The sequence below is a fragment of the Sylvia atricapilla genome, chromosome 16 (assembly GCF_009819655.1).
Source record: "Sylvia atricapilla isolate bSylAtr1 chromosome 16, bSylAtr1.pri, whole genome shotgun sequence".
NCBI classification, from domain to species: Eukaryota; Metazoa; Chordata; class Aves; order Passeriformes; family Sylviidae; genus Sylvia; species Sylvia atricapilla.
Genome location: NC_089155.1, coordinates 10,101,477 through 10,128,700, shown reverse-complemented (window position 1 = coordinate 10,128,700; position 27,224 = coordinate 10,101,477). Strand labels below are relative to the sequence as shown.

Sequence of the window (27,224 nt, the reverse complement as noted above, 5' to 3'; positions counted from 1 at the left end):
TCATTTAACAGTGGGAAAAGCATGTGACTGCCATGAGGATCTGTCCTGGAGGGCTGGAACAAGCTGAAACCTTTACTTTGCCTATCAAACATCTGTGTTTTCTAAGAATCACCCATTCTGTGATTCTGTGAAATCTGCAAATAGAAGCATAAAATGCAGTGAAGTAGGAAGCTGGGTATTTAATATAGATCAGAATCTGCAAGGCTTGGCTTAGCAGGCTCAGTCTGAAGGAAGAGCTCAGTGTCCTTTGCTTTCTCTGCAGTAGGAAGAAGCTGTGTGTGATCTATGGCAAGTGGACAGAATGTTTGTGGTGCACTGATCCCACCACGTACGAGACCTACAAGAAGAGTGAGAAGAGAGGCGGTGAGCAGAAGAAGAAGTCGGTAAGGTGAACGATTCTTTAGAGAAAAAAAAAAAAGATTGTGAAATGTCATGGAATGAAATCAAAGCATCTTATTTAGGTGAATGAAGGGTTAAAACTGTCATTTGGTAGGAGTTGGACAGGGCAGTGAGAAGACCCTTGGTACTTGTAATGTGACCTGCTGGTGTGGAGGAGAGCTTTTAGGAATGGTGTCTGCTAGAGATTGGTCAGAGGAATGATCAAATATCATCTCCCAGGCTGATGTTGTCCAGTCCTTGAATGAAGAAAGTGGCTCTACTGGTAACTCCAGCAGTGAAAATATTAAGATTTGGGGCAGTAAAAACAGTAATAATTTTGTTTAAGTCAGATACGCTTTTTGGTGATGCAGATGTTCAGAACTTATGATGCAGAAAATCTTTACAACAAAGAGGTCTGGAAACATTCAGGGTTTTTACTTTGTGTGTAAGCAGTGTCAGGTAAGCTGCTGCCAAAACCTCAGTGTCACATGGAAAATTGGAAATATTATATGCTGCAGCAGAGGACTTTGGGTTTCCTTATATCAACAGTTACTCACTGAAAATGAGAAGTTAAACAGAAGCTAATCACTCTTGATGTTAAGAGGCTCAAACTTTAAAAGTATTCATATCAGAAGACTCTAGAGCAAGAACAGGCCTTGCTTTTGGCTCTGGATTGCATCCTGGTACAGGCTTATGCTTTGACTCTTTTTAAAAAAATAATATGGTTTTGTTCATCTTAAGAAAATCAACTCTTTCCTTCCTTCCTTCCTTTCTTCCTTCCTGTTGAGACTATATTTGGATGGGGAACTGTCTAACAGTAAACCAGATGTTGACATAGAAAGTAGCCTAGAAGTGTCTTTTTTAAATAATGAATACTTAAACTAAATGATTGAAATTAGACCTTTAACTATATGGAGCTGTTTTCTAGTGTATAAAACAGACCCTGTTTAACCTACTAGGGTATTTTTGATTGAAACAAGTGAACTGTGTCAGAGAGGGCAGAAAGAGAATATGGGGTGGAAGCGAGAAAAACTCTTACTGTCACTCCAGAATGTTATTGCCTCAAACTTCCCTTCTGGTTGTTGTGGTTTTAAATGAGTTCTCATGGTGAAATCCTCTAAAATTCCACAGTGCTACTGTCTGTGTCCTGCAGCAGTCAGATTCTCTCAAATTCTGAGAGCAGCCTCCTGAACCATTGGAGTTTTATCTGTGCAGCACAGCAGTGCAGCTGGTAACAAAGGAACTTGGAAGGAGAGCCACTGTATTCATAAACTTAAGGACACAGTCTTCACAGTGAGAAAACTGGCAGTGATAACTGTGATTGGAGTCTGGATCAGGCTGAAACGAGGGCCTGTCTTTTTTTAAGCACACATCCCAATGTTTTGCAAATGATGAAGCAATATCCAAAACCAGGTGTGCCCTATTTATGACTTAAGAACTAACTTGGGAACTGGTTTAAATTTCAGTCTTGGCTCATTTGCACCTGAAGGAGTAATGGTCATGTGAGATGAAATTAAGCTGTGGCGTAGGATAGAAGGGAAGCTGGAGAAAACACTTTTAAAAGTCATTGATTTACTATTGCTATTACTGATTTTTTTAAACAGATATTTGAGTTTTATTTAAGTGTTGGGAGACTATTCAAGGAGATCAGGAGCAAGACATGATAAAAATGAGAGGAACTGTACACAGAATGAGGAAAAGCAAACAGGAGGGATGAGGCAGAAGTACAGGAGTGTTCAGTAACTTAAATGTGAACAAATTCTTCAGAATCATAGATGAAACCATCCAGTGTTCCTTTGTTCCTCTGCCAAATGTTATCTGTTTCAGAGTGAAGATGATATTAAATCTGAAAATGATGAGGCTGATGATATGCCAGAGGTTCAAGACACGGTGCAGTTCATACCAGGCAGTAAATTGCTTTGGAGAATAAACTGTAGGCCACCAAACTCATCACAGGTAACTGTTCCAATTAGCCTGTGCCTTGCTCTTGCTGGTGACTTATCCAGGGGAACACGAGTAATGATGCAGGGAACCTTGTTGCAGTGTCACTCCTTGGCACAGGACCAGGCTCTGGCAGTTCTTGCTGCACTGAAATGACACTCCAGCAAATTTTGCTTCAGTCCTGTGCTGAAAGCAGCCTTGCTGTGTCTGAGCTGGCACAAAGAATCCATGCTCCAAGTGCAGCTGGGAATCTGGAGACTTAGGCCTAGCTGTCTGGGAGATCTTTGCACTGAGTGGCTAAAATATGGATACACATTCCCTTCTGCTGGCCCTGCTGTTCCAAGAGAAGCTGCCACAGGGTGCAGTAGCTGGACAGCTGGATATTAATTTCCATAGTTTCAGCAAGACTTTTTGTTCTTTTAGGTGTGGGTGGTTTTGTTTTGTTCTGCTTTTTCCTAAAGATCATGATGTTAAATATCATTATCGTAGCAAATCTGTCTTAATCCTCACAAGCAAAGGCTGCTTGAAAAATGAAAGCTGTGATTTCTATCCTCATCTGCCCTTTCTTGTTCCTCCCCTCCAACAAAAAATTCAGCTGGTGTTGTATGAACCTAACCTTGCCTTCAGGGCAGCCAGTAGGGGTTTGACTCAGCAGTTTCTCTGGGAAGTTTTGTTGTATCCATTCATTTTAGGGAAGCCAGCTCTGCTTTGCTGGAATAATTTCTGTGTTCCCTTTGACTTGCTTTTCAGATGTACAATTTCACCAGTTTTGCTGTGAGCCTCAATGAGCTGGAAAAGGGCATGGAAGCGATATTGGCTCCCACAGACTGCCGGCTACGTCCGGATATCAGGAACATGGAGAACGGGAACATGGGTATGTTCTGGCTGTAGGAAATATTTGCACATGAGTGAATTTTGGGAGGGATGGCTAAAGGGACAGCAATGCAGGAAACAGTCTTCAGTTTCTCATTCCCAGAGAAGCCTTAACTCTTTTTCATCCTGTGCACTGAACATGCTTTTGAACAGTGTATGATGTCTGTTTTCTCTCAGAAAATCCTGGGAGAGCAGATGCATCCCAGTGGATCCCAGGGCTGCTGTCCTGTGTTACGATGTGTTTGCATGTTTGCAAGCTTGGGAGGAGGTGCAGACGTGCTCCACTTGCTCTGCAGTTTGTCTGGAGAGACGTGTGGTGAGCAGACATGCTCTGCTGCTCTGGTGTTTGTCAGAGGAAACACACGGCCAAATAGTGAAAAAAAAAATCACCCTCTCTATTATGCCTAATCCGAGTTCTTCCCTGCTGTCTCAGTGCAGTGCTTCTGAGAGATAAAACACCACCATTTCAGTTTCAGCTCTGTGTTTGTAGCAGCAACTTTTCAGAAATGAGTTTTAGGTGTTTGTCGCTGAAGACTGTGTAAAGCAAATGCTTTCTCATGCTTAAATGAATTCTGTTTCATTTCTCTGGTCTTTCCTGTGTTTTCTGCATTTTTGTTTCTTTTTTGCTAAATTACCAATTTCTCTTGAAACATTGGCTAGATGTGGCAAGCAAAGAGAAGGAGAGATTAGAAGAGAAACAAAGAGCTGCTCGCAAGGAGCGTGCGAAGGACGAGGTGGAGTGGCACACACGGTAAGGGGCAAGGAAGGAGGAATTTGTTTAGGCTTGGAACAGTTGGGTACACTGCTTGAATTGTTTTTATTCAGGACAGCACATGTCTGATTGTTTCCATGACAGCACAATTTGTAGTGTCACTTAAAGCATTGCTGAGTCAACAGTTAAGTATGTAGCTGGAAGCCAAAATTGCTGATAAGTCTGTCTTGGACAAATTATCTAATAATAAATGCTAAAACCTGTCATAATTAACTACTGTGGTAATGCTGGATTTTTTAAAAACCTACAGAGGTAATTTTTTTATTAGAATGAATGTTAAAATGTTAAGTGTCATCTCTCCTTTAACCAATTCCTGTCCAGCTTTTGGTAGTTGAGCAAGGCATTGTGGCCCTCTAGGGCCTTTTATTTTCACACTCTTTGGATTTCTTGGCTTGGATACTTCAGAAATTGCTCTTTTGATTGCATATTCAAGTGATTTCTGAGTCACAGAGGGCATGAGGGAGTGATGTGTAATTTGGCTGCTGCTCCCACAGGATGCTTTTCACAGCTGCCAGTGCTGTGCAGTCAAGTGTGTGCTCATGGCCAGTTGCTGCAGTTGCTTCCTTCAAAGGCAAGAACCTTGGGATGCTCCATGATTTTATGAAATTCATTGTTTTCCCAAAGCCTGGAGGAGTAGCTACAGATTAATTCCAGTTAAAGCCTTGAAAAATCTCTTCCAGAGAATATAAAGTTGTTTCTGGTTTATGTGGCTAAAAAATGAGCAGCTGTTGATGTTCTGTGCAGGGGCACAGCTCCATAGAACAGCAACTGTTTCCTCTTGGGACAAATTTCCAAAATGATTGTGTAACTGATTTGGCATTCTTTTAAAGTAAAAACTAATATATATAATTTAAAGTATTGATGTTACTTCTACTTGAAATAGGACAGAAATTTTGAAATCCATTTCCTACTCCTTTATGCTAAAATAAAAGGTGCTCTACAAGGTACTGATAATTGTGGAGGAAGTTCAATGATTTTCATGTTCAGAATATTTCCTGAGAATTATTTTTATAAGAAAGACCAATGTATTTTTAGAATGCTTTGTGAAAGAAGCAACACTGGGGGCTTTTTTCCCTGTTAATAACTGTTCATTCTGTTTGCTTTTTTCTTTTATCATTTCTCTCCTTTCTCTTTTTTGTGTTACAGATGGTTTCATCAAGGCACTAACCCATACACTGGGACTCCAGATTGGCTGTACTCAGGTGGCTATTTTGATAGAAATTTCTCAGACTGTCCAGACATATACTGAAATTCCAGAACCAATTGCTCATCTCATCCGGACATCTAGTTACTAGATTTCATTCCAAGCCAGTTACTCTGGTTTTGTTGATAGCAAAAACCAGCTTTTCTAAGTAAATTTTAACAGAAATTCTATCAGTCAACAATCAATGATTTAATTATCACTAATGTTGGATTGCCAAATATTTAAATACTGTTGGGCTCATTCCGTAAAGCTGCACCTGAAATCATCAAGTTTTCACTAATTTTCACAGGGACCTTTGGTTCTCCATTTCCTCCCCTAGTTTCTCTGGCAGGAGGATACGCTGTATCCGTAGAGCACATAACATCCTTGAAAAACTACTTAACTTAAATAAAAATAGAGATAATATCCTTGTTACTTAGTACAATAGTGAAGAAGCTGAAGTTTTTGGCACTCAGAGCAGGGATGAAAAGCCAACGTGGCACCAACAGGATCAAACCCAGTCCTGTCACACTCCCCGTACTGTATGTAGCATTCCCCTGGGGACAGGAGCTCCTGGCCCCCTCTCAACAATTCCATAACTGAGAGACTCAGGACACAAAACCCAGCCCTGAGCCTCTCACACTGTAGTTGTCTGTTACAGAGTCTTCACAACTTTGGGACACTGTGAGCATTAAACTGTATACCTGTGATAAATCCCATAGAGCGTACGTTAGGAAAAGGGAAGGGCACACCCAAAATGTGCTTTTTTTCCTGAGGTCAAATGCTGTTCTTATCATAGGAGAAGCTTTGGAAGCAATAGCAGGAATGTCGAGGTGGTTCCAATGTACAATATATTGCTTGCTACCACTCGGAGGCTTAACTCTTCTGCACTACCTTTGGCAGCTTTGGCACTGTGTATGCTTCTAGACCAAACTTTCCTTTGGAAGCACTTCCGTGTGTGTATCCACACAGGTTCATGTTTTGGGGAAGTTTTGGTTTGCATGTTTCTCATTATTAGGTCATGTCTGTTTTGTATGTTGTGAAAAAGCAGAATCAATTTAAAGCTTTGGCAGAGTTATACCTATTACAAGTTTCCTGTGAGCACGTGATGTCAAAAAGTGGGATTTTTTTTTCTCCATATCAAACCACCAAAGCCATATAATACTGGAAATAATCAATTACTGAACTGATGCATTCATATTCTTTCAAGTGGTACATTTCAGGGGCCAGGGTGGGGAGAGAGGCTTGAAAAATTAGGTCCAGTAATTAAAACTAATCCTAATGTTGCTGCTTCTTTTATGAAATGAGTAACCAGGCGAAAATGGAGAGCGGCTGTGCTGCTGTGAAGGTTACAGTAATTTAGAAATTGTTGGTGTTAAGCGCCAGCAACATGAAGAGTTCAAGAAAGAACTGGTCTGATTTGTGTCCAACACATGTGATTTCATCCAGAAAGTAGATTTTTGAAGTGTTTCTCCCTCAGACACAGGATTAAAAAGCAAAAGAAAATTAACATAATCGTAGAGAAATTCTTCTATCAAATCATGTGTACAACAATTAGATTAAATTTGTGGACAATTTAATTGTCTTCATTGGAAAAATAAGAGAAGCTGTAAAACTTCAAGGCATAAGGAAGGGCACAGTCTGAATCTTGTTCATGGCAACTTGATTCTGTTGCCAGAATTTGTACCTTGTGTTGATAGAAGTCCTCAGAACTTGAGCTGGACTTAGTGGCACAGTGGGTTTGTGTTTGTTCCTAGTACAGGCACAAACACTTCTGAAAAGGCACTGCTGATCCACATGGAACAGCATAAAAATAGTTTTGATAAAACCCTGAGCATTAACGACAATGTCAGGCACTGTAAATCCCTTTCCAAACTCACTGCACGTGCCATAGGAAATTTTTTGTTAGGTGAGGATTGAAAGAAATCACATATTAGACCAGTGGGAGCTTAAAATTTGCTTTAACTACGTAGTATGTTCAATGCTGGAGTGATGTTTTTAAAACAATGCATATAAATAGAAACTGCCTGAATGGAAAAAAACTGTACAGATGTTCTGTTTCTAAGAGGAGGTGTACAGGTTAGCATCCCTTTTGTCTAAGCCAGGATTTAAAATTCAAAGACCTAAAGCCTTGTCATTATGTGAAAGCATGAAACAATTGTACCAACGTGTTTAATCCAAACTTCAGTATAGAATCTTCATGGGATATAAAAAGAAACTAGGAACATTTCCAATGTATGAGCACTTCATTAGTTACATCTTCACCCCCGTCTCCCCTTCCTGTAGTCTGAAGTTTCAGTAACATTTCAGATTAATTCCAAACCCATTCTTCTAATTTATTGTTCTTCATTGGCAACACTTTCAGAACCCTTTCCCTGCGCTGCCAACACGGCTCTGCTTGGCCAGCCCTGGCATTCCTAATGCTCTCAAAGTCCAGAAGTTTTTACTTTTGATGCAGATCTCGCCTCAGTAGTTTACGTGTCAAAACATTAATAACTTTGCACCTTTTGAAAGAATGTCACTTTTATAACTTGATTAAACACTGTATATAAGATAACTGTGTTAGTATATGTTAATACAGCTACATAGAGAAATCAGCTAGAAAGAAATTATAATAAATACTTAATAAATACCCTTTGGGCCTCTGGATGGTGACAGAGATTTTTGTGAGACCCGTACAGAGCAGCTGCTGGAGTGGGCAGGAGGACTCTGGCTTTGCTCAGCCAGCTCTGGGGCTGTACCTTGATTTCATTGTGACATTCACTGGACAAACACGATTTAAATTGGAGCTTTGAACACGTGCAGCGCTGGGTGGAGGTGTCCAGCTGTGGTGGACTCTGTTCCTCAGCACCTTTGCCCTGCACTCCGTGGGGCAGTGGGGATGCAGGACAGGCTCTGTGGTGCCGGATCCGAAACCTGTCGTGGCCGGGAATTGGGAGCAGGAAGAGCTTTGGGAACGCTCCCAGCACTGAGACCTCACCCTGGTGTGGGGATGGAGAGGCCAGGTGTGAGCTGGAGAGAGAGTGGATTTCTGGTAAAAGTGTTACAAATGTGAAAGGTAACTTGGTAGATGCTGTACAGCGTTTGTATATTGGAGGTGATGTCCTGCTGTAAACGAGGAGCAGCTTTTCACACATGCAGCATTTATAGAACTCTTGTCACGTGGATTAATGGGGGTAGGAACCATCTATCCTGGATCACTCAAAAGAGAAGAAAACTAATGAGAACTATTTATTCTTGTTTAATAATTAAAAACAATTTCCCAGTAAACTTTTTGCCCAAAACTGCTTTTAAAAAACAAACACAAGCGTCTTCACTCAGCGCTGCTGTTGGGAACACGCCTGTGTTGGCCGGGCCCCACACCGCCAGCTCTGAAAACACCCGAGATTTGGGTCAGGGAAGCAATACTGAAATACACTTGAGGCAACTTGGGCTTTGGCCATGAGCCCGGCGTGCCTTCCGTGGAAGGATTTAATTTTTGTAACCAACTAAAGGTGCTGGAGTCGCGCTGGCCCTGGGCTGTGCTCGGCTGAGGGATGGGATGGGGGTGAGGGGTCATGAGGGGTTGGGGGGGGAGCGCCGCCATATTCCGTGACACAGCAGGGGCGCCTCGCCCCGCCCCCTTTGATTGACAGCCACGCCAGCCAATAGCGCGGAGCCGCGGCGGCGCGCGCCCCGCGCGGGGCGGGGTTCCGGCGTGCGGGGCAGGAAGAGCTGAGGCGGCGGCGGAGGAGGAGGAGGAGGCTGAAGGTACCGGCCGGGACCCGCCGCGGCACCCCCGGGACTGCGCGCCCAGCGGCCGCCGGGCTGGGACTCTCCTGTAGGGGGAAGTCGGGGGGAAAGCGGCACGGCGGCCTCGGGGCGCCCGGCAGAAGCTCGCAGCCTCTGGGCGGGCGGGCCAGGGGGGTAGCCGGGTCGGGCCGCGAACCCCCCTGTCCCGGCTCGGCTCCGACTGTTGCCAGCGGCGGGGCCGGGGCTGGCCGGGCTGTGAGCGCAGCGCGACCCCGGGAACAGCCGCACAGTCCCGCAGGGCCGGCCGGGCCCGGTATCGCTGCCAGGCCCGCGGGTCGGTCAGTGCGGAGAGGGGCCGTGAGGGGTCACCGTGAGGGTCAGCGGAGCACGGGGCAGGCTGTGGGGCTCTGCGGGGGGCTGGAGCCGCAGTCTGAAGATTCAGCAGGGCTTCCTGCTTTGAACCACGGTTCGGACTGAGGAAGGAAGCGCCGGGGAACGGTGGCTTCATTTTCAAGTGCCTCAGCTCACAGGCTCTCCTTTATTAGTGAAGGGCTGTAGAGCCTGCTGTTTTCGTCCAGGGTTCTGCTTTAGCTCAGTTGAGTCGCCCTGGAATTCTGCAGGTAGGGGGACAGATTGCTTTTGTGAAGCCACCTGGTAAAGGTTGAAATTTGATATTGGGAAGAGAGAATATGGGAAGGTTTCTCATCACACCTGCTGCTCTCTCTCCAGGATGTCTTCAGGTGCATTATTTCCAAGCCTGGTGCCAGGCTCTCGTGGCTCCTCGAGCAAATACCTGGTGGAATTTCGGGCAGGGAAGATGTCCCTGAAAGGCAGCACTGTAACTCCAGACAAGAGAAAAGGCCTTGTTTACATCCAGCAAACCGATGATTCCCTTATTCACTTCTGCTGGAAGGACAGGACTTCGGGCAACGTGGAGGATGTGAGTATGAGCTTTTGTTTTAGTGCTGAGGTGTTGTGTCATGCACTGCAGAAAGAGCTCCTCCAGGACAAATTAGGGTGAGAATGTCACTGACAGACCTGCACTCCCACATCCTCTCTGCTCTGAGGAGCAGATGGAAGAAAGTTTGTGGAGGAGGGCAGAAGGATTTGGGAGGTGAAAAGGAATATTAATGTATTTTCTCAAACACTTGTTTCTCCTGACACACTTTCTAGGACTTGATTATTTTTCCTGATGACTGTGAGTTCAAGAGAGTCCCACAGTGCACCACAGGCCGTGTGTATGTATTGAAGTTCAAAGCAGGATCAAAACGACTCTTCTTCTGGATGCAGGTTTGTGGGGAGCCATTGACAAAGGTCTTGGATCAAAATACCCCCAGTGTGACTCATACCAAGAGCAATTCTCTTGCAGGAGCCGAAGACAGACAAGGATGAGGAGCACTGCCGTAAGGTGAATGAATATCTCAACAATCCCCCCATGCCAGGGGCATTGGGTGGGAATGCCAGCGGAGGCCACGAGCTCTCAGCACTAGGAGGTACAGTCCATTCTCTGCTCCTTCATGTCAGAGGCTGGTTTTTTGTTTTGTTTTTTTTTTTTTTTTTTTTTTTAACTTATGTCTAGACTAAGCCCCTAGAGTTCCCTAGGAAGAAATCTCTGATGGCTGTGGAGGGTGAGCTGGGGACATTGTTAATACCAGAAGTGTAAACATGCTTTTAGCAGAATAAACTGTGCTGTTAAAATAGGTGTAGGCTGAAAGTTAAGACTGCCAGGAGAAGTCTCTTTGTTTCCAGTAGATTCTCTGGAGTCTTACCTCTTTATGAAGCCAAGTTACATTTATCTTTTATGAAGATCATGAATCAGTAAACACTTGAAACTGTTTTTCCATACACAATGTGATGCCAATTAATCTCCTGCTGTTTGAGCCGGAGTGCTGTGAAAAAAACTATGTGAATATGTTGTGTTTCAGAATGTTTTTGTTTTTAGGTGAGGGTGGCTTGCAAAGCCTTCTTGGAAACATGAGCCATAACCAGCTCATGCAGCTGATCGGACCAACGGGCTTAGGAGGACTTGGTAAAATGCTTTAATATCTTTATGCCAAAATGGTATTTTCTCCTGCCAGGTTACATCTTACCTGACAATATTTTCAAGTAGTGCTATTGATCTCAATAGCGCTTCTTTCTCGTGAGAAGGCAAGGCTCTGCCTCAGAGATGAGCTCAGGGGCAGAAAAAGGGTACCAGATTCTCCACAGCACTTATCTCAGGGCTTGATCTGCAAGGAACTGTGGTTCTGCTCCTTGCTGCACTGAATCTTCTGCTTTTTTTTACCTTGCTTTTTTCTACTCCTTTTTCTTCCTAAATATTCACTGGAGCAAGGGCTGAAAACCAGTGATTTGTTCCTGGTGAATGTACTGTTTACCAAGCTGTGGAATTGCTTGTGTTGTCTCTGATTCAGTGAATATTTGTGTGCAAAGTAGAAAGAGTTCAAGAGGAAGGTTGGAGTGGTCCCACCCCACAGCACTCCCCAGTCAGAGGGGCAAAGCTCAGGGCAGGGCTCTCTCCTGGGCAGCCCTGGGGAGACCTGGAATCTCTGGTTTCTGAAGGGACTGAGGGCTGTGTTGGAGTCCCTGCTGTGGTCTGTTCTCAATGCTATCCATGCTCCAGGAGCATTTTCTGACAGGTCAGACCCTCGAGTGCAAATAGGGAAAGGAACACAGATGGCAGTGAAAAAGGTTCTGTGCTGAAGCTCAGAAGTCCGTTTTTGTGGATCTGGCTGGTGTCTTTAGCTTCAGATGCAACTCTCATATTGGTGGGATGTTCAGATGCAAATCTCACGTTAGTATTGGAAAAATCGGGCCTTTTAGAATGTGTTTGGAAAAGATCTTCCTCTTGAAGCTTCAGATAATCCTGAGACTGTTCTCCTTTTCTCAGCACTTTTCCTCAGCAATTCTTCTTTCCTTGCCTTTACATCCAGCCATAAGCCAGATTGACATGTAACAGAAAGAGAACCATCTGCTTACTGCTGCAGACAGTGGTTGTGGTGAATCCCTGGGGATCATTTCCCCTGGGAGTGTCATCTTCTTTACATCTGGTTTGCATCTCTTGGGGCTCTGCTAAGCTCCAGAGGAGCTTTCTTGCTCCTGGGTCACTTTTACTGTGAAATGGAGCCGAGTGGTGCGTGGTGCAGCCAGGGGAGCTTTACCTGCTGTGCCTGCTGCTGGGGAAGCTCTGGGATGAGTGAAGGAAGTGTTGGTTCCATGGGATTGTTCCTGTCCAAGGAGGGACTGGCAGGGGCTCACTCTGACCCGCAGGGTCTGCAGCTGCAGTTGGCCATGGGGTTGCTCTCTGAGTGCTGGTGTTCTCTCCTCTGTTCCCAGCTGATCCCAGAGGTGGGTGAGAAACGCAGGTGCTTTTTGTGTGTAATCAGGTGTGGTGCAAGGAACTGTTGATGGGAAATGGGCTGTTTGGCTGATGTGGCTCAGAGGAGTTGTAGGGGAACAGTCAAGTTCCTGACAACTCCAGGGGGGCCAGCAGCCAGGCCTTTTCCCAGCTGAGGTTCTTGACCCTGCGATAAGTCCTTGGTAGTTGGGATGGGTGATGGAGGAGGCTGATTCTGGTTTCTTTGGGATATGGGTGTTGGTTTCCTGCTGGCTGCTCCCCTGAGAGCACTTGGTGTGTGGAGCTGTCCTTCCTTTGCCTGTGAAGTGTTTAACAGCTTGGCTGATGCTGTTGCTGCATCTCTGCGTTAGGTTTGAAGCTGCAGACCCCTGGTCTGTGAGGAGAGAGTGGTGGTGACTCTAAGACGCCTCTGGGATTTTCTGCTGAGGGCCTTGGTTTTAAAGTTCATAGACAAGTTGGATTTTTGATATAGCAGATAAGAGCAGAGGGCTGTGTTATGATGATGTGTGTATGGCACAAACTGGAGTAACTTCATCCTTGTGTTACTAGAAATTGAGTCATTTCTGAGACGTTCAGCTCTCTAATGGGGATGCAAGATCAGAAAAGAAGATTCTGTCAATTTACAGAAGGGGATGGGAGGGTGGGTTGGGCTCTTTCACCCCCTCCTCTATTTTAGCAAATAAAGCCTTTCAGGTACAAGAGCAGCCTCTCCAGAGAAGAGAGGTGCAGAAAACCCTGAAGAAACAAATGCCTAAACCTGTTCTTCTTTTATGTTTACGGAAGGTGGGCTGGGCGCACTGACGGGGCCTGGGCTGGCCAGTCTGCTCGGGAGTGGGGGACCCCCAACCAGCAGCTCATCATCAAGGTAGGAGGCCTGGTCTGCCCTGGGCTATTGTAACGTGAACTTGCCACTGCCGTGGGGAATCATGGCTTATTGAATGGGGAATATGGTGGGAATCAAGACTGTTTATTACCTCTCTAAAATGAGGTAGGAGTTTTTCATATCGTAAGGGTTCGAAAAGAAGCTTTTCACAATACAAGAGGTTTGTGCAGAGGTTTAATTTTCCTAATTCTCTTGCCCAGCTCTCGCAGCCAGTCGGCTGCAGTGACTCCATCTTCCACGACTTCTTCCACCCGTGTAACGCCCGCCCCGTCCGTTCCTGCGGCCGCCTCCGTGACCAGCCCCAGCCCCGTTCCCAGCTCGGGTAATGGAACCAGCTCAGCCACAAGCCCAACCCAGCCCATTCAACTGAGTGACCTTCAGAACATCTTAGCTACTATGAATGTGCCATCTGGAGCAGGAGGACAGCAAGGTAACAGTGCTATGACCAGGCAGCTGCTGGATACAGGAGTACTTTGGAGCTGTTTTACTGTCCTGACCTGTTCCACATTGGTTCGAAAGGTCTCTTAATTTTTTTGTTCCCTTTTTTGGTGTGGTTTTGGTTTTTTAATTTCAGTGCCGTTTTTGACTGCTTCAGGACGCTTATTCTCACTCCAAAACTGAGAGGAAGAAAAGATGGTGGCAGTTGCTAAGAAGTTTCAATACTCAGACCCTGACTAGATAATTTGATTTACATGACAAAAATATGGGGTATTGGATGAAGTCTAATGGCCAACCCTTTGTTTTCTCCTAGTGGACCTGGCAGCTGTTCTGACTCCTGAGATCATGGCTCCCATCCTGGCCAACGCTGAAGTTCAGGAGCGATTGATGCCTTACCTTCCCTCAGGGGAATCCCTGCCGCAGACTGCGGAAGAGATCCAGAACACCCTGACGTCTCCTCAGTTCCAGCAGGTAGATGCTGGCTCTGGGGGGAAGTGCCCTTCTCCTTCCCATCCTGCTGATGCACCTTGCCCTGCTTTTCCAGCTTCGTGGCACTGTTCAGAGTGGGAAGTTGCTCAGTAGCAGTGGAAAGGAGGAGGGACATGTTTTAATGGAGCACTAGTTCTTCTGCAGTCACTCAAGGGCAGATGGGAATGGTTTTTACTTTTTCTTTTGGAGTTGGGCTTTACCTTTCTCTTTATTGTAAATGCTCCTTGGCAAACGACAGGAGTATTAGCAAATACATTATTCCCTTTCACCAAATGGCTCCTTAAAGGTAATTTTAGGTGACTGAAAGGAGATGATTGCAGTTACTACACTACATCTCTTGGAACACCAGTCCTTAATTGCAGGACACTGGCTGTGATAAAAGCTGGTGTCATACAGACCAATTTGAACTAGTAATTTACACCAGTTGATTGAAATTTGTCAATGTGCAAAATTTCAGTAGCTTAAATGACTGTTGTAAATTAAACTGTAGCAACTTCCACGCAGACAAAAGAAAGTGAGGGACATGCAATTAGTGATTATTTTACTGCATATCTGCTCCCAAGCCCTGCTTGCTCTCCTCCTGGGGTTGCTGCTGCTCGAATGTGATGCAAACTTTATTTTGATGCTGTTGACTCCAATCCACAGGCTTTGAGCATGTTCAGTGCTGCTTTAGCTTCAGGACAGCTGGGCCCACTCATGAGCCAGTTTGGGCTACCTGCAGAGGCAGTAGATGCAGCAAATAAAGGCGGTGAGTGCTGGTGGGAGCAGGAGAGAGGGGGTTTTTGGGGGTGTTGGCACTGCACATGACCACTGAATGTGGGGTGTAAGGATCAGCTTCTCTAACTCTCCCTTTCTGAGAGTCTTGGGTCTGCAAGCTGCCTCTTGTACTGATGTTGACAAGGAAAAGGCAGGTGGGACAGGTGTTCCCAGCAGGCAAAGTGAGCTGTGATGTGCAGTGAGAGAAGTTGGGGTTCTGCAGAGATGTGTTGGCTTTGTTTTCTTGCTAGAAATTCAACTCTGGAGGTGTCACAGTTCACCTTGAAAGGAATGCCTTTCTTGTGGGAGTCTTCAGTGATTCATCTGCAATCAGTGAATACAGTCAGGGCCACCTCTGGTGGTGGGGGTATCCCTTTTCCCCAATGAGCTTTTAGCATCCCTCCCACTACTGCAACAAGTCTTAGGATGCTCATGCACAATTAAAGTGCATAAAATGCTGTGTCAGAGAGATCTGGATGTGTGTTACTATTGTTTAAAATCTTCCTCCCTGCTAATTGATCCTAAAGCAACTGTTTGCTTTCTAAGTAATGAAAACTTTAACCTTGTGTGGACAACAAATTCCAGCCCAGGAAATGCAGTAACTTGTGTGTTTAACTTCTAGATGTAGAAGCCTTTGCCAAAGCCATGCAGAACAGTGTCAAGTCAGACCAAAAGGAAGGAGACTCTAAGGACAAGAAAGATGAAGAGGAAGATATGAGTTTAGATTAAGTTATTTGCTCTTCCTTACAGATATTCCTAGATACTAACTTAAGCAACTGCAGTAGGATTACTAACTTCATATTATGCTTATATAAATCTACAAATAAAGGAATTTTCTTTATCTGCCATACTGTTCCTTCCAGTCTGTACAGTATCCCTACAGTGCTGATTATCCCTCTTCCAGCTCATCAGCCTGCTGCTTACTCTCCCCAGGTAAAGTGAAAGAGTAACACAAAACTTTATTTGACTCCAAAATATGTACCGGTGATTTACAAAGACCATCTTTAATACTACAACTTTAAAAACAGGTCATAATTACATTTAAGATGGACATGTTAAAAACCCATTTTACAATATTTACCCCTCATAAAAAAAAAACAACCCCACAATATAATGATATAAGTTACAAGTCCATTTCAGAAGCAAGATTTTGTCCCCAAGTGGCCAGAGATACATATACACACACAAATATATATATGACGTGTAAGTGCATGAGTGAACTGGGTGTCTTGGGAGAAAAAAGCTGCTTCAAGTGGAGACTGCACTACACCAGGGCTGAGGGAGGCTGAGCAGGAGCCAGAGCAGGCGAGGGCCAGGTGCCACCCTGCACACCTGGCCAGATGTGGAGATAACCTTTCTATTGCTTTTCTTTCAAGCAATGGTTTCTTGCTTCACACAACAGGACTTTTGTCAGTGTACTACCAGTGCTGAATGCAAGTGCAGAGCCAGTGGTGGTTGTGCCTTTCTGCTTTCCCTCAGCAGTTCTCCCAGCCTAGTCTGTTCTTGATTCTTATAAATTACTCTGATCAGAAGATGCTAATTCTGCAAACAGAATTTTGTCCAAGTTCCCCCTTGCAGAGCTTTTTGTGTAGCATAGTAGGTGAGCTGAGACTGCCCTTGGGGGGAGGTTAAATGTACCCTTGCTTATAAAACCCCCAAACTGACGGAATTAATCCAGTTTGTCCTAATTACATTTATTATAAAACAGAAACTGCCTGCAGCCTGTATCAGCAGACAGTCTGTGACATTTATTAACAGCCTCAAGTGTTGGGTGAACGAAATCTATGTGCGTTGTACGTGTGGGGTGAAGGGAACAGGATTCAGGATGTGCTGCAGGGCTGCTCTGTGCTCCAGCCCACGCTCCCACCACGGGGCAGCACGAGCCCTGCTGCAGATCCCTGACCACCCAGGAAGGGCTCACCTGTCACCACATCCCACTCCAACTTTTTGGTTCTATTCGTGAAACATCCCCCAAAGTGCCCCCTTCTCCCCAACCGTCCTCCCCCTGCCCGCCTTCCCCTGGGATTTGTGGCCCCTCTTTGGCCCAGACTTGTGCCTGCAGTCACTGGAGATACGTGTGCCCGAGCACGGTCAGTGCTCGGAGTGGTGACCCGGGGCCCGAGCAGCGTTCTGTCTGTCCTCAGGCTGTCCGTGGGTGTGGCACTCAGAGCACGGGGCAGCCCTTCAGGCCCACAGAGCCCCGGGCAGTCCCGGCTCCAGGCAGGTCCACGTGCCTCCGGTTAATCAGCAGGTTCCTGACACAGCCCACGTAGTGAGGGAGGAGGGGTAACAGCAGCCCTGTGCTGGCCTTGTCTGTCTCTGCAGAAGAAACAAGGAAAAGCAGGCATTAATCTGCCAAAGGCTTAAATACCTCTTCCTCACACCAGGAATAGCATCTCCCTTGTCCTTGGGGTATGTCAGCCTGGAGCACATCTTTCCCAACTCACCTGGCAGCCCTCCCAGGGAGAAGGTTGCCCTTGTGCTGGGTGCAGGAAGGTGGCTGGGTCCCACTGTGTGATTGCCTTCTGTGTCCACATCCACCTGGATTATGTTTTTCCATTTGGTAACTTCAAAAGAAAAAAACAGTCAGTGCTTTTTCCTTACCCATGCAGCAAGCTCACCTCTGCTCTCCAGCCTAGACCAGTGCTGGAGCCAAGAGCAAAACTACTGGGAGGGTCAAAGGGGCTGGCCTGGCTCCTGGGAAATGCCCAGAGTCTGGACAATCCCCCCAAAACCTCACCCAGCACTGGCTGAACAAGATGAAGGTTTAAAATAGACCTGTGCTGAGATGGGGCTGCAGCTGTGCCCTTAACCCCAAAAAGGACTTGATGCAAAACAGCACTTGCTCAACGGCAGCTACATTAAAGGCTGAGTTTCCTGTAGGGGTATGAATCCTGCAATCCCTGCTCCCAGCTGTGGGCTGGGAGCTCTTTGGACACACTCAACACCAAAGCAAATTGGGCTTTCACTTAAAGCTGGATCCAATATGGATCTAGTCCTGTGGCACATCCTTGGCCTTGCCAGCAGCTCCAAGAAGTGGAAAAACCACCTGTTTCTCCTGCCTTCCAGAGCTGACAGTGCTAAAATCAGGCAAGAATTCTTGGTAATTAGGAAATTGACTGCATGGCACCTACAAACTCCCAAACTAAGTGCATAGGGCAGGGGGATAGGGTTGAAATTGCAGAGCCTAGGCTTGTCCTGAGCTCCCTCAGGAGATGTGGGCTGAGCAGAGCTGGAGGAGAGGCACAGGGGAGCTGTCACCTCACCTGCAATGGTGTGCCACTGCCCGTCGCAGAGGGCTGGGCACGTCACGGACACTGAGAACTCATCGGCCCCAGCGCCTGCTCTCACAGTGACCTGCAGTGAGACAAACCCATCAGAGCTGGAGAGCTGAGAGCGACAGGCAGGAGACACCCAGTCCCTCTGAAAACCTGTGGGGAAGCCCCCTCCCAGTACCTTGGTCTCCTCCATGTAGAGTAGGAGGTGGTGGCTTCTCCTCGTGCCGATGTGGAAGATGAGGCCAGAGGCATTGCGGGGACGGACCTCCAGTGTCACCTGCAAGTCCTGCTCGGTCATCACTGCATCAGCTGGAAGAGAAATGCCATTGGTGAGGAGAGGATCGAGTCGGTTCCCATGGAATGTGATCCTCATCCCAGGCTGCAGTGGGGTACCTAAGGTGATGGAGCCGCCATCCGTGGTGAAGAAGACGCCGCTCTCCAGTGCACCCTCGTAGCACGGTGTCACCCCAAAGGTGCGTGAGGGGGGACCCAGGGGCCTCCCGTCCAGCTGTGGGTTCCTCAGGCATCCATCAAAGCTGGAGGCCGATGCAGCCTGTGGGGAGAGGTCACTAAGCACTCAGGGAGCAGAAGCTGAGGCACGAGGTGATGCCATGGGATGGGGAACAGGCTGAGAGAGGGTGATACCATGGGGCTGCCAAGCCCTTACCGGTATGTGAGCCTTGGCTTTTCCAGCTGGAAGCCCCCCCACATACAAGGGGGTCTGGGCCACAAAGAGCCCTGTGGTGGCCAGTGCAGCACCCTGGGCTCGCAGCCCATCGATGACCAGCTGAGCCCGCCTCTGGTCTCTGCTGAAGAAGACCTGCAAGGAGCAAAAGTCAGTGCCAAAATGGGGGATTGCCAGACTGGGGGGTGCCCAGGGAAGGGAGGTCTCAGCTCAGAGGTTCAGCCAGCCCCAGCTGTGATTCCACTGTCCCCTTTGCTCCCCTGGGACTGCAGTGTCCATGTGCAATTGAGAAGCAATGCCCTGAGCAGGGCTGCACTAAGCCAACCCCTGCAGGGGCCCTGATGTGGTTCAGGGAGGTCCTGCCGAGCCCCGTGCCCGCTCACCGTGTGCCACCGCCGGTCACGGTACTTGTCCTTGCTGCGGATGCGCAGCCGGCGCCTGCCGACGTGCACCAGGAAGACAAAGCGCCCGTTGGAGACAAAGAGAGCCATGGAGGAGCCCCGCTCGCCCGCCACGTAGAAGAGCAGCCCACTGGAGGAGTTCAGCTTCACCTCCAGGGAGAAATGGGACCTGCAGGGACAGGGAGTGATGGGAGCACCCAGCTCTCCTGCAACTGCTTCCGTGTGCTTCCAGGCCACGATCCCAGGGCTGGGTTTGCACGGGGTGGGCACGGGGCGACGCTCACCTCCACCCAAAGGAGGCAGGGATCTCATCGAACTCCCAGCGGCTGCTCGGGGCGCCCCCGAAGCGGAAGGTGCCCCGGGCTGCACGGGGCTGGGGGTGCAGCTGGCACAGCCCGTCCTGGTCGTGGCGGCGGCCCTTCAGCGCAGGCCTGCCCAGCACCTACACAGTGAGCACCAGGGAATGGAGCGAGGGCAGCATCCCTGCACGTGCCAGCAGAGCTGAGCAGCGGCGTCTGAGGAGGAGGAGGATGTGGGGAGCTCTGGCAGCAGTGGTACCTTGGGTTTCCGCCTGTCCTTCTTTGGAGTGACTCTGAGCTGCTGCGACTGCTCGCCCAAGGGACAGCTCATGGTGACATTGACGCTCTCCACATTCTGCTGCAGGTCCACCACCATCTGTGGCTCTGACACGCTAAACACGGGGGGACAAAAGGTCCTTGTCACACCAGCTGGGAGGTGGGAAGGGGCTGAGCCCTGCTGCGTGGAGGTGGCAGGGGGTCACTCACCGCTTGACGAAGACATTCCCGATGCAGCCGGTGACGTTGCTGAGGGCACTGGGATCTGGTGAACCCCCCAGCTGCAGGAGCCGACGCTCGTCCTGGCGCCGCTGCCGCCGGCTGGGCGTGGGGCCTGTCCTGCTGTCCTGCAGCTCATCGTCCACGTACAGCCGGACCCTGGGGGTGGCAGAAGGGTCAGCAGGACAGGTGGCTGTGGGCACCGCGGCCCCCCAGCAGCACCCACAGCAGGACACGTACCCACGGGCATCGCTGTAGAAGGCCACGTAGTGGGCCCTGCCATCCGCGTAGGCACTGTCAGTGGTGACTTCGCTTCCCAGCAGGTTCAAGGCCACCTGGCCCCGCTGGAGGGACACCTGGCACGTCCCCTCCTGCAGACAGCATCACCCAGCAGCTCAGCATCTGAACCCCAAGGAAGAGCCCACTTCCCCACTGCCCTTCAGGATCTCACTACAGATGCACATCCTCGTCCCGCCAAAATCCCCACTTTCCCAAGGGGAAGCAGCACACTCCCCAGCAGCCCCGTTGCTGGGATATTTGGGGCCTGCAGGTGCCCACCTGGGTGGAGTGGTGGTAGAGCAGCCCCTCCTGCTGGCTTGTCTGGAAGCTGAAGCCGCTGTAGAAGTCCCTCAGCCCTGGGACATCCGTCAGAGCCAGGGTCAGGTAGCCATGGCCATGGACACTGACATGGCGGGCAACCTGTGGGCGACAGCACAGAGGCAAGGTGGGAGGCTGACCCTGGCCTTGCTGGGAGACGAGTGAGGAGCTCTGGTTCCTTGCTGGTGCTGGCTGTTGTTATGGCCAACCATGTGGAGCAAGCACCACACCACGACCCCTCTGCACCTGAGGACTTGGGAGGTTTACGCTTGTTTCTGTGTGAATGAGGGGAGATGGGGCCTGCCGTGGGTGGTCCTGTGCTCCCTGTCCCTGACACAGCCTTCCCCCAGCAGGCTGGCCAGGCTGTCAGGGCTTGGTGCTCACCAGGAGGTCGGAGGTGCACCCGTAGCTGACGCCCACGGTGCTCATGCGTTTCAGGTCGACGTATTTGCCAAGAGCCTTCAAGCCCTTCATGCAGCCCCGGATGGGCCCACCCATGGGGAAGAGAGCTTTCAAACTGCAGGAGAAGCAGACAGTGTTAACAAGGACACCTCCAGGCAGGACACAGCCCTGGGCAGGATCTGGCCCTGCAGCTCTTCAGACAAAGAGCCTGGGAATTCATCATGATGGTGATGAGTATCTCCAGTGTCAAATCTGCCCCAAAGCATGCAGCATGGCAAAGGAGGACTTGGTGACACCCACCAGCACCTACTCCCTTACCAGAGATGGAAAAGTTACCCTCCTTAAAAGCTCAGGATGATGGACAGGGAGAAGGAAAACTTCCCCCACAGTTTCAGCAGGGTTCCAACAGCCCTGGATGTGGCTGTGAAAGGGCCAGGGCTACCACCTGGGAACACGATGGGAACACGCTGACTGTCCCACCCCACTGCACGCTGGACCCACCTGGGAGGCAGCACAGCTGGGGGCACACCCCCCAGGTAGTAGGAGACAGCGTTCTCCAGGGAGTTCTCCTGTTCCACCACAAAGATGGTGAGGCGCTCCACCCGAACCAGGATGCGCTTCTTGTTATTCATTTTGAGGAGGAAAATCTGGATCTGGAGGCAGAACAGAGAAATGATCCATCAGTCTGGGGCAGTTTTGGGTCCATCACAGAGGGCAAGGCAAAGTGTCTAGTTAATGGCTCAAGTCAAAAAACTTCTTGCAACTCCTCCCCCCTCAAACACAAGGGTACATGTGCCTCCCCACCCTGGATGAGGAGCCCTCCCTCCATGAGAGCCTTGCTCCTTCTTACCGCTTTATTTGTGGTGCTGCTGATGGTGAGGGAGGAGGAATTGCTTGGTTTTGCCATCTCCAGGCCAGAACTGAAATCATAGTAAAGAGCCAGCTTCCCATCCCGGATGGCCAGACACAGGAACTGACCCTGGGGGAGGCAGAATGACTCTCAGCAGGTGTCCAGGATGCAGTTGTGGCACTGAGCCCACCCGCCCTTTAGCACTGGTCCCACTTCCAGTGCCCTGGTCACAGTTATTTGGGATTTATCTTTAAACAGCAGCCCTGTGCTGGGGTACAGAGATAACACTGCAAGCTGGAAATGCTCTTTGCAGCACTGCCTGTCCCAGTGAACTCTGGCCCAGCTTGGAGGGTCTCCAAGCTCTGGGAAGCCCCTCCAGCACTAGCCAAGTGACTGCTGTGAGGTTTGGGTCCAGCCTTCTCATGGCTTTTAACAACAGTGCTGAAATCCTGCTCTGACCAGCCCTGAGATCTCCAAAGCTCTCCTCTCCCCACTGTCCTGAACTGGGACTGCCTGCAAGCAGGCCTGGGATTGTCCCAGCCCAGCCAGTGAGGGATGAAGGCTCCCCAGGAGAGCAAGCACCTGCCTGGTTCTCCAGGAAGAAGATGATGCCGTTGTAGGAGACCACGCGGATCTCCTGCTCGAAGCGCTTGGTTGTGCCAAACTGGCTCTCAAACTTGATCTCGGCGTAACCGGTGCCATCAAAGTAGGAGCCGTCAGTCAGCCAGGGGTCTCCTGTGGACTTGGACCTGAGACACACCAGAGGCATCAAGCCCAAGCTATGTGCTGTGCCCTGGAGCAAGCAGAGCTCAGGTAAGTGCCTCAGAGCAGGGCTGCTTCAGGCCCGGTGTGGTGCCCACCTTGCGCAGGGTTTCTCGGCTGCCGTGTCCAGCTCGAAGGTGTGCTGGAAGTTGTAGAGGCTCACCACCTCCTCATTCAGCGTGTCCAGCTCCAGGCACCCGCGGTAGTTGGGATAGCGCAAAGCAGGAGGGGGCTGGGAACGAAACCTGACATTTAAACAGGATTTCTCTCCTGTAGGAACCTCCAAAGGCGTCGCTGACACCTCCTACAGCCCGCTCCCCCCTGCCTGCCTCACCGTGAAGCTGGAGGGGTAGCCCCCCACGTAGAAGACCACGTTGTGAGGGTCCAGGTTGAGCAGCCCTTGCTCTCCCTTGGCCACGCTGTCCCCCTTGATCTCGTGCACCCTCTGCCTCTCCACGATCACCGACATGTGCCCATACTGCAGGATCCTGCAGCAGGGAGGGATGGTCAGGACCAGGGGAGACCCCCAAAGGAGCAAACCCTGCCCGCCCTGAGCAAAGGTCATACCTGTTGATGCTGATGGTGACAAACTGCTCCCCAATATCCTCGTCGACACTCAGGGAGGTTGGTTCCTCGTCTCCCAGTTTGTAGATCCAATGCACTCTGTGCTCCTTGAGCACAATGCCCAGGTAGTCTCCAGTGGCCTGAACTCAGGGAGAGACAGGGCCATGTGTTAGAATTGGAGGAGCTCTCCCTGATGCTCCCAGGGCTGCAGTGGACAAAGAGACCCTATTCCACTCCCCACCCAGGCTGATGGCTGCATCCAGGGGCTTTGTGCTCCCCACAACCATGTTCAGGGCCCAGGGGAAGGGCTGATGTCCAGGCATGGACATCACTGATGCAACAAGGGCTCACTCCACCCTCTGGCCCCATCTCACCTCTTGGCTGCCCAGGTACAACACAAACCGCCCGTCCTCTGCCTCGCCCTGCTGGCTCTTGGGCTCGGGGTTTTGGATGTAGAATTTGAGGGATGTGTAGGCTGCTAAATCCTGCAGATTGCTGGGCATCCGGACCTGCACCCCTGAGCTGCCATTGAACTTCATGGGCACTTTCACCTGCAGGGAGAGAAATCCAACCCTGTGGCACCCTGAAGCCGCTGCCACCTGTCTGGTCACTGCCACTTCTACCAAATTCCATGAGAAAGGGACCCTGCCTGGTGGCCCCAAACACTCTCCCCTTTGCATGCTACCCTTAGGTAAGCCCTCCTCCACCCCAGGCCCCCAGCACGCCGTGCCCTGCCCTCCCCTGAGCTCACCTTGCTGGCAGCGTTCCTCGCCTGTGTGATGAGCTGCCGGATCCTCACGATGTTCTCCGACACGGTGGCATTTTTGTTCCTCCTGTTCTCCAAGCTGCTCAGCTTCTCCAGCAGCAGAGGAATGGTGCTTTCCAGGCTGGATACTGCGGTTGAAGAGGAACCAGGAATTTTGGAAATTAGCGAGGAAGGGAAATGCAAAGTTCAGGCGGTTTGAGAAATGCAAGTCAAAGCAGTGGTAGCTGGGAGCAGCCAAAGAGAGATCCCCCTAAATCCACCAGCCTTGAAGGCAGTGTGAGAATGCTCCAGTGCATGCAATCTCCTGCTGTAAAGCTACAGATGATACAGACACTGCAGGAGAGGAAAAAAAAGGGCCAGGACTTAAAGCATCCAGTATTAGCTACCTCCCTCTGTTCTTGACCTGGAGCTGAAAACTTTCAAAAATACTCTGGGGGTATCTGTGCATGCAGTGGCTCATATCAGACTCACCCTGGCAGCACACCAGGCCCAGCACTCACCAGATTTCCTGGCATCCTGGACTGCCTGGTTCAGGTCTTCATTTCGGAGGCCTCCATACTGGTCTTTCCACTCATCCAGGTTCTTCTTCATGCTGCTCAGTGTATCCTCCACTCTTGCAGCTGTTTCGTTTGCCTCAGCAGCAGCTGCTTTGGCATTCTGGATTGTGTCCTTTGTGTCCTCTGCAAAGGAAGAGGAATCTCTGAGGTGTCCAGGAGCAGGGAGGAAGCACCCTTGGGTCACAGTGTACCAAAAAGGGAGCAGAGAGAATCAGTCCAGCTACCCCAGGACAAACCTTGCTCCTTGCCCAGCATGTCCTGCACAGACTGGAGCTGGGTCAGGAGCTGCTCCTTCTTCACACGGAGGTCAGCCAGCTTGTCCTTTGCTGTCTGCAGAGTGCCTTTAATAGCTGCAATTAAAGAAATGCACATGCTGTGTGCTGGAGCTCAGTCCAGCCCAAAGGACATCAGTTCCTGTGAGGAGCCTCTCTCACCCCCATTGAGTTTGCTCTGCTGTCTCCTCGCAGACTCCTCCAGGCTGCTGCTGTTCCTCTTCAGGATTCTAGAGGTGGACCCGAGGTTTTCTGATATGACATTCTGTGAAATGAACATGGGACTCAGAAGAGGAATTCAAGTCTCTGGCTCTGACTGCACACAAAAATGCTCCTTCAGACAACTGCAGTGGGGTGTGACAGGGAGACCCAGACACTGAATCTGGCCTCAGCTGTGGCAGACTCTGCTCTTAGGCACAGAGCACAGTGTCCATGTGTCAGAGGGAAGGGACTTGGGTTTTTGCCCATCTTTTAAGAGTTCCTCACAGCACATACCCTCAGGGCCTCGCTGGCTGCCTCATCAGCATCATGGGCTGCTTGCTCTGCTTTCCTCACAGCTTCAATGATGCTGGCGTAGGCATTGGAGGCATCGACTGCCCGCTGGATAAAGCCATCCTGGTTTGTGTCCTGGATAATGCTGTGTTGGAAGATGAAGCCATCAAGTCCATGGAGAACACTCAGGCTCCTGCCCATGCCCTCATAGACAAACCCCCTTTGGGCTCCTCAACACAATGTGTGCTCTAGTATAAAACTTGGGAGGTGATACCCTGCTGTTCCCTGGCAGGAGACAGCCTGACTAGTGAGGGTCAGGACAGGTGCCTCACCCAGACAGGTTCCTTGCAAGCTCATCCAAGAGCTGGGCGTGCTCCTCTGCCTGCTCCACGATGGGGATCTTGCTGCTGGCTGGGGAGAACTTCTTGACCCGCTCGGTCAGGGGCAGCTTGGCCCCATCCAGCCGAGCCGCCAGCTTCTCATAGGCCTGCAAGGACACTTGTCACTGCTGAGGGCGGTCACACCTCTCCCTCTGCCCCTGCTGAAGTGCCTCTGCCACTCACCTCCTTAGCACGCTCCATCATCTGCAGGAAGTCAGAGACCTGGGCAAGGGCATCCTTGGCCATCCGCAGGGTCTCCTGCACCAGCGCGTGCTGCTTTTGGAGCTCCTGGCTCTTTTGCTGGACACAAAGACCCAGGGTTAGGGACCAGCAGGGCTGGGACAGCCACCCCTCACTGCCAGGACCGTGCTGAAGGTCTACCTGACTCTCCTCCAGGTTGTTTCGGTTCAGGCTGTTCAAGTCCTCTGTCTGCCTGGTTTTGTTCACGGCCTCGTTGAGGGCATCGCGCAGATCCATGAGCTGGGAGCTGTGCTGGGCCAGCCGCTGCTGGATGCTGCTCACCAGGTCCTGGTTGGACTGCCAGCGGGCGTGCAGCTCGCTCCTCACCCGATGCAGCACTGGGGACAGGGGATGAGAGCTGTTCCTAATTCCTCTTCCTGTGCTAAACCAACTCTTTCTGTGCCTGGCTCTGGTCTTGGCAAGATATCAAGGCCAGAAGTGACCATCTTCCATCCCTTCCTCTTTTTCAGACTAGATAGCACAGGATTTGACCATGATTTATCTCCAAACCCTCAGTGCTGGTGAGAGATGGGATCTCTTTTAAAGACACATAGCTATGCCTGAAAAGCTCCAGATGATGGAGAAACCCCACCTGAGACCTTGATTACTTCCACTGTGAAAAATTACTTTCCACTGTGGAAAAACAACAGCCAGTTTATAATTCCAGCTTTCAGCTGCTGAGCTATGTTTTGCCAGGGCCTGTTAATCAGAAGTGTTCTCTTCCTGCAGTGCCAGCTTCCCTGGTTGGGCTCACTCTCTCACTCGTGCAAGGATATCCTCAGGACAGCTTCTATGGGTGCTGGCTGCTGGGTGTTACTCTATAGGGACAGCAAATAGGAAGAAACATGGTGTGACCTATTCACATCCATGTGTGCTATGAATACATTGCATAATAATGGTGATTCCCGGTTCTAAGTGTTGTCATTTTTGTTCATCAAATAGAACTACCCAGTTAGTTCTGCCTTGAAATTTGCCTTAGGAGAAAAGGTGAATTATCTTATTGGAGTGTCACAGGGGACTCTGAAATGACAAAAATTGCTGGGGGTGCCTGGTTCTTAACCACACCCTAAACACAACCACGAGTTGCAGTGTCTGTGTGGGCTCCAAGCCAGACCCAGCAGGACCTGGGCAGCCCCAGAGCTGGACTCACACTTCTGAGCCTCCTCGTGCTCACGCCTTGCCAGCTCCTCCTGGGCGGCCAGGCTCCTCTCCTTCATCTCCCTCAGCATCCTTTCCACCTCGGCCACCTTCTGCCGGAACTCCTCTCCGGACGCGGTGCTGGCGTTGGCAGACCCAAGCCTGGCCATCTGCCCCACCAGGTCTGCAGAGAAACCACACCCCTGTTAGACTGATCAAACCAGGCCCTTCAAACTCCCTGAGGATT

At 49.8% G+C, this 27,224-nt stretch overlaps 3 protein-coding genes across 8 annotated transcripts in view; 2 read left to right on the top strand and 1 right to left on the bottom strand.

The window, feature by feature from the left end:
• The window catches only part of OSBPL2 (oxysterol binding protein like 2), a 34,576-nt gene extending 26,797 nt beyond the window's left edge, over positions 1-7,779 (top strand). For all 5 annotated transcript variants that reach the window (XM_066330887.1, XM_066330890.1, XM_066330891.1 and 2 more), the window contains 5 exons: positions 263-383; positions 2,206-2,334; positions 3,070-3,193; positions 3,853-3,943; positions 5,111-7,779. In XM_066330887.1, the coding sequence (XP_066186984.1) occupies positions 263-383; positions 2,206-2,334; positions 3,070-3,193; positions 3,853-3,943; positions 5,111-5,213 (568 nt within the window). In that variant the 3' untranslated portion in view covers positions 5,214-7,779. The remainder of the gene's footprint in view (positions 1-262; positions 384-2,205; positions 2,335-3,069; positions 3,194-3,852; positions 3,944-5,110) is intronic.
• Positions 7,780-8,829: 1,050 nt separating this feature from the next.
• Positions 8,830-15,646, top strand: ADRM1 (ADRM1 26S proteasome ubiquitin receptor). 2 transcript variants are annotated; one of them, XM_066330884.1, is made up of 10 exons: positions 8,830-8,897; positions 9,609-9,819; positions 10,053-10,169; positions 10,249-10,372; positions 10,822-10,908; positions 13,018-13,099; positions 13,318-13,547; positions 13,869-14,026; positions 14,690-14,792; positions 15,423-15,646. In XM_066330884.1, the coding sequence occupies exons 2-10, from the start codon at positions 9,610-9,612 to the stop codon at positions 15,527-15,529; spliced, it is 1,218 nt and encodes a 405-aa protein (XP_066186981.1). In that variant the 5' UTR covers positions 8,830-8,897; position 9,609; the 3' UTR covers positions 15,530-15,646. The 2 variants fall into 2 exon arrangements, with proteins under 2 accessions (XP_066186981.1, XP_066186982.1); XM_066330885.1 differs by lacking the exon at positions 10,822-10,908.
• Positions 15,647-16,300: 654 nt separating this feature from the next.
• Positions 16,301-27,224, bottom strand: part of LAMA5 (laminin subunit alpha 5) — an 85,152-nt gene continuing 74,228 nt past the window's right edge. Inside the window, exons 52-80 of the mRNA XM_066330886.1 lie at positions 26,991-27,161; positions 25,982-26,178; positions 25,784-25,900; positions 25,553-25,707; positions 25,224-25,365; positions 24,891-24,993; positions 24,693-24,806; positions 24,400-24,579; positions 23,885-24,027; positions 23,508-23,684; positions 23,137-23,273; positions 22,904-23,057; positions 22,668-22,801; positions 22,394-22,556; positions 21,808-21,936; positions 21,459-21,610; positions 20,940-21,072; positions 20,517-20,657; positions 20,199-20,329; positions 19,950-20,117; positions 19,723-19,855; positions 19,449-19,606; positions 19,147-19,333; positions 18,746-18,898; positions 18,472-18,631; positions 18,257-18,387; positions 18,067-18,157; positions 17,248-17,367; positions 16,301-17,119 (exon numbers count right to left, since the gene is read on the bottom strand). Coding sequence (XP_066186983.1) covers positions 16,965-17,119; positions 17,248-17,367; positions 18,067-18,157; positions 18,257-18,387; positions 18,472-18,631; positions 18,746-18,898; positions 19,147-19,333; positions 19,449-19,606; positions 19,723-19,855; positions 19,950-20,117; positions 20,199-20,329; positions 20,517-20,657; positions 20,940-21,072; positions 21,459-21,610; positions 21,808-21,936; positions 22,394-22,556; positions 22,668-22,801; positions 22,904-23,057; positions 23,137-23,273; positions 23,508-23,684; positions 23,885-24,027; positions 24,400-24,579; positions 24,693-24,806; positions 24,891-24,993; positions 25,224-25,365; positions 25,553-25,707; positions 25,784-25,900; positions 25,982-26,178; positions 26,991-27,161 — 4,229 coding nt within the window. The 3' untranslated portion in view covers positions 16,301-16,964. The remainder of the gene's footprint in view (positions 17,120-17,247; positions 17,368-18,066; positions 18,158-18,256; positions 18,388-18,471; positions 18,632-18,745; positions 18,899-19,146; positions 19,334-19,448; positions 19,607-19,722; positions 19,856-19,949; positions 20,118-20,198; positions 20,330-20,516; positions 20,658-20,939; positions 21,073-21,458; positions 21,611-21,807; positions 21,937-22,393; positions 22,557-22,667; positions 22,802-22,903; positions 23,058-23,136; positions 23,274-23,507; positions 23,685-23,884; positions 24,028-24,399; positions 24,580-24,692; positions 24,807-24,890; positions 24,994-25,223; positions 25,366-25,552; positions 25,708-25,783; positions 25,901-25,981; positions 26,179-26,990; positions 27,162-27,224) is intronic.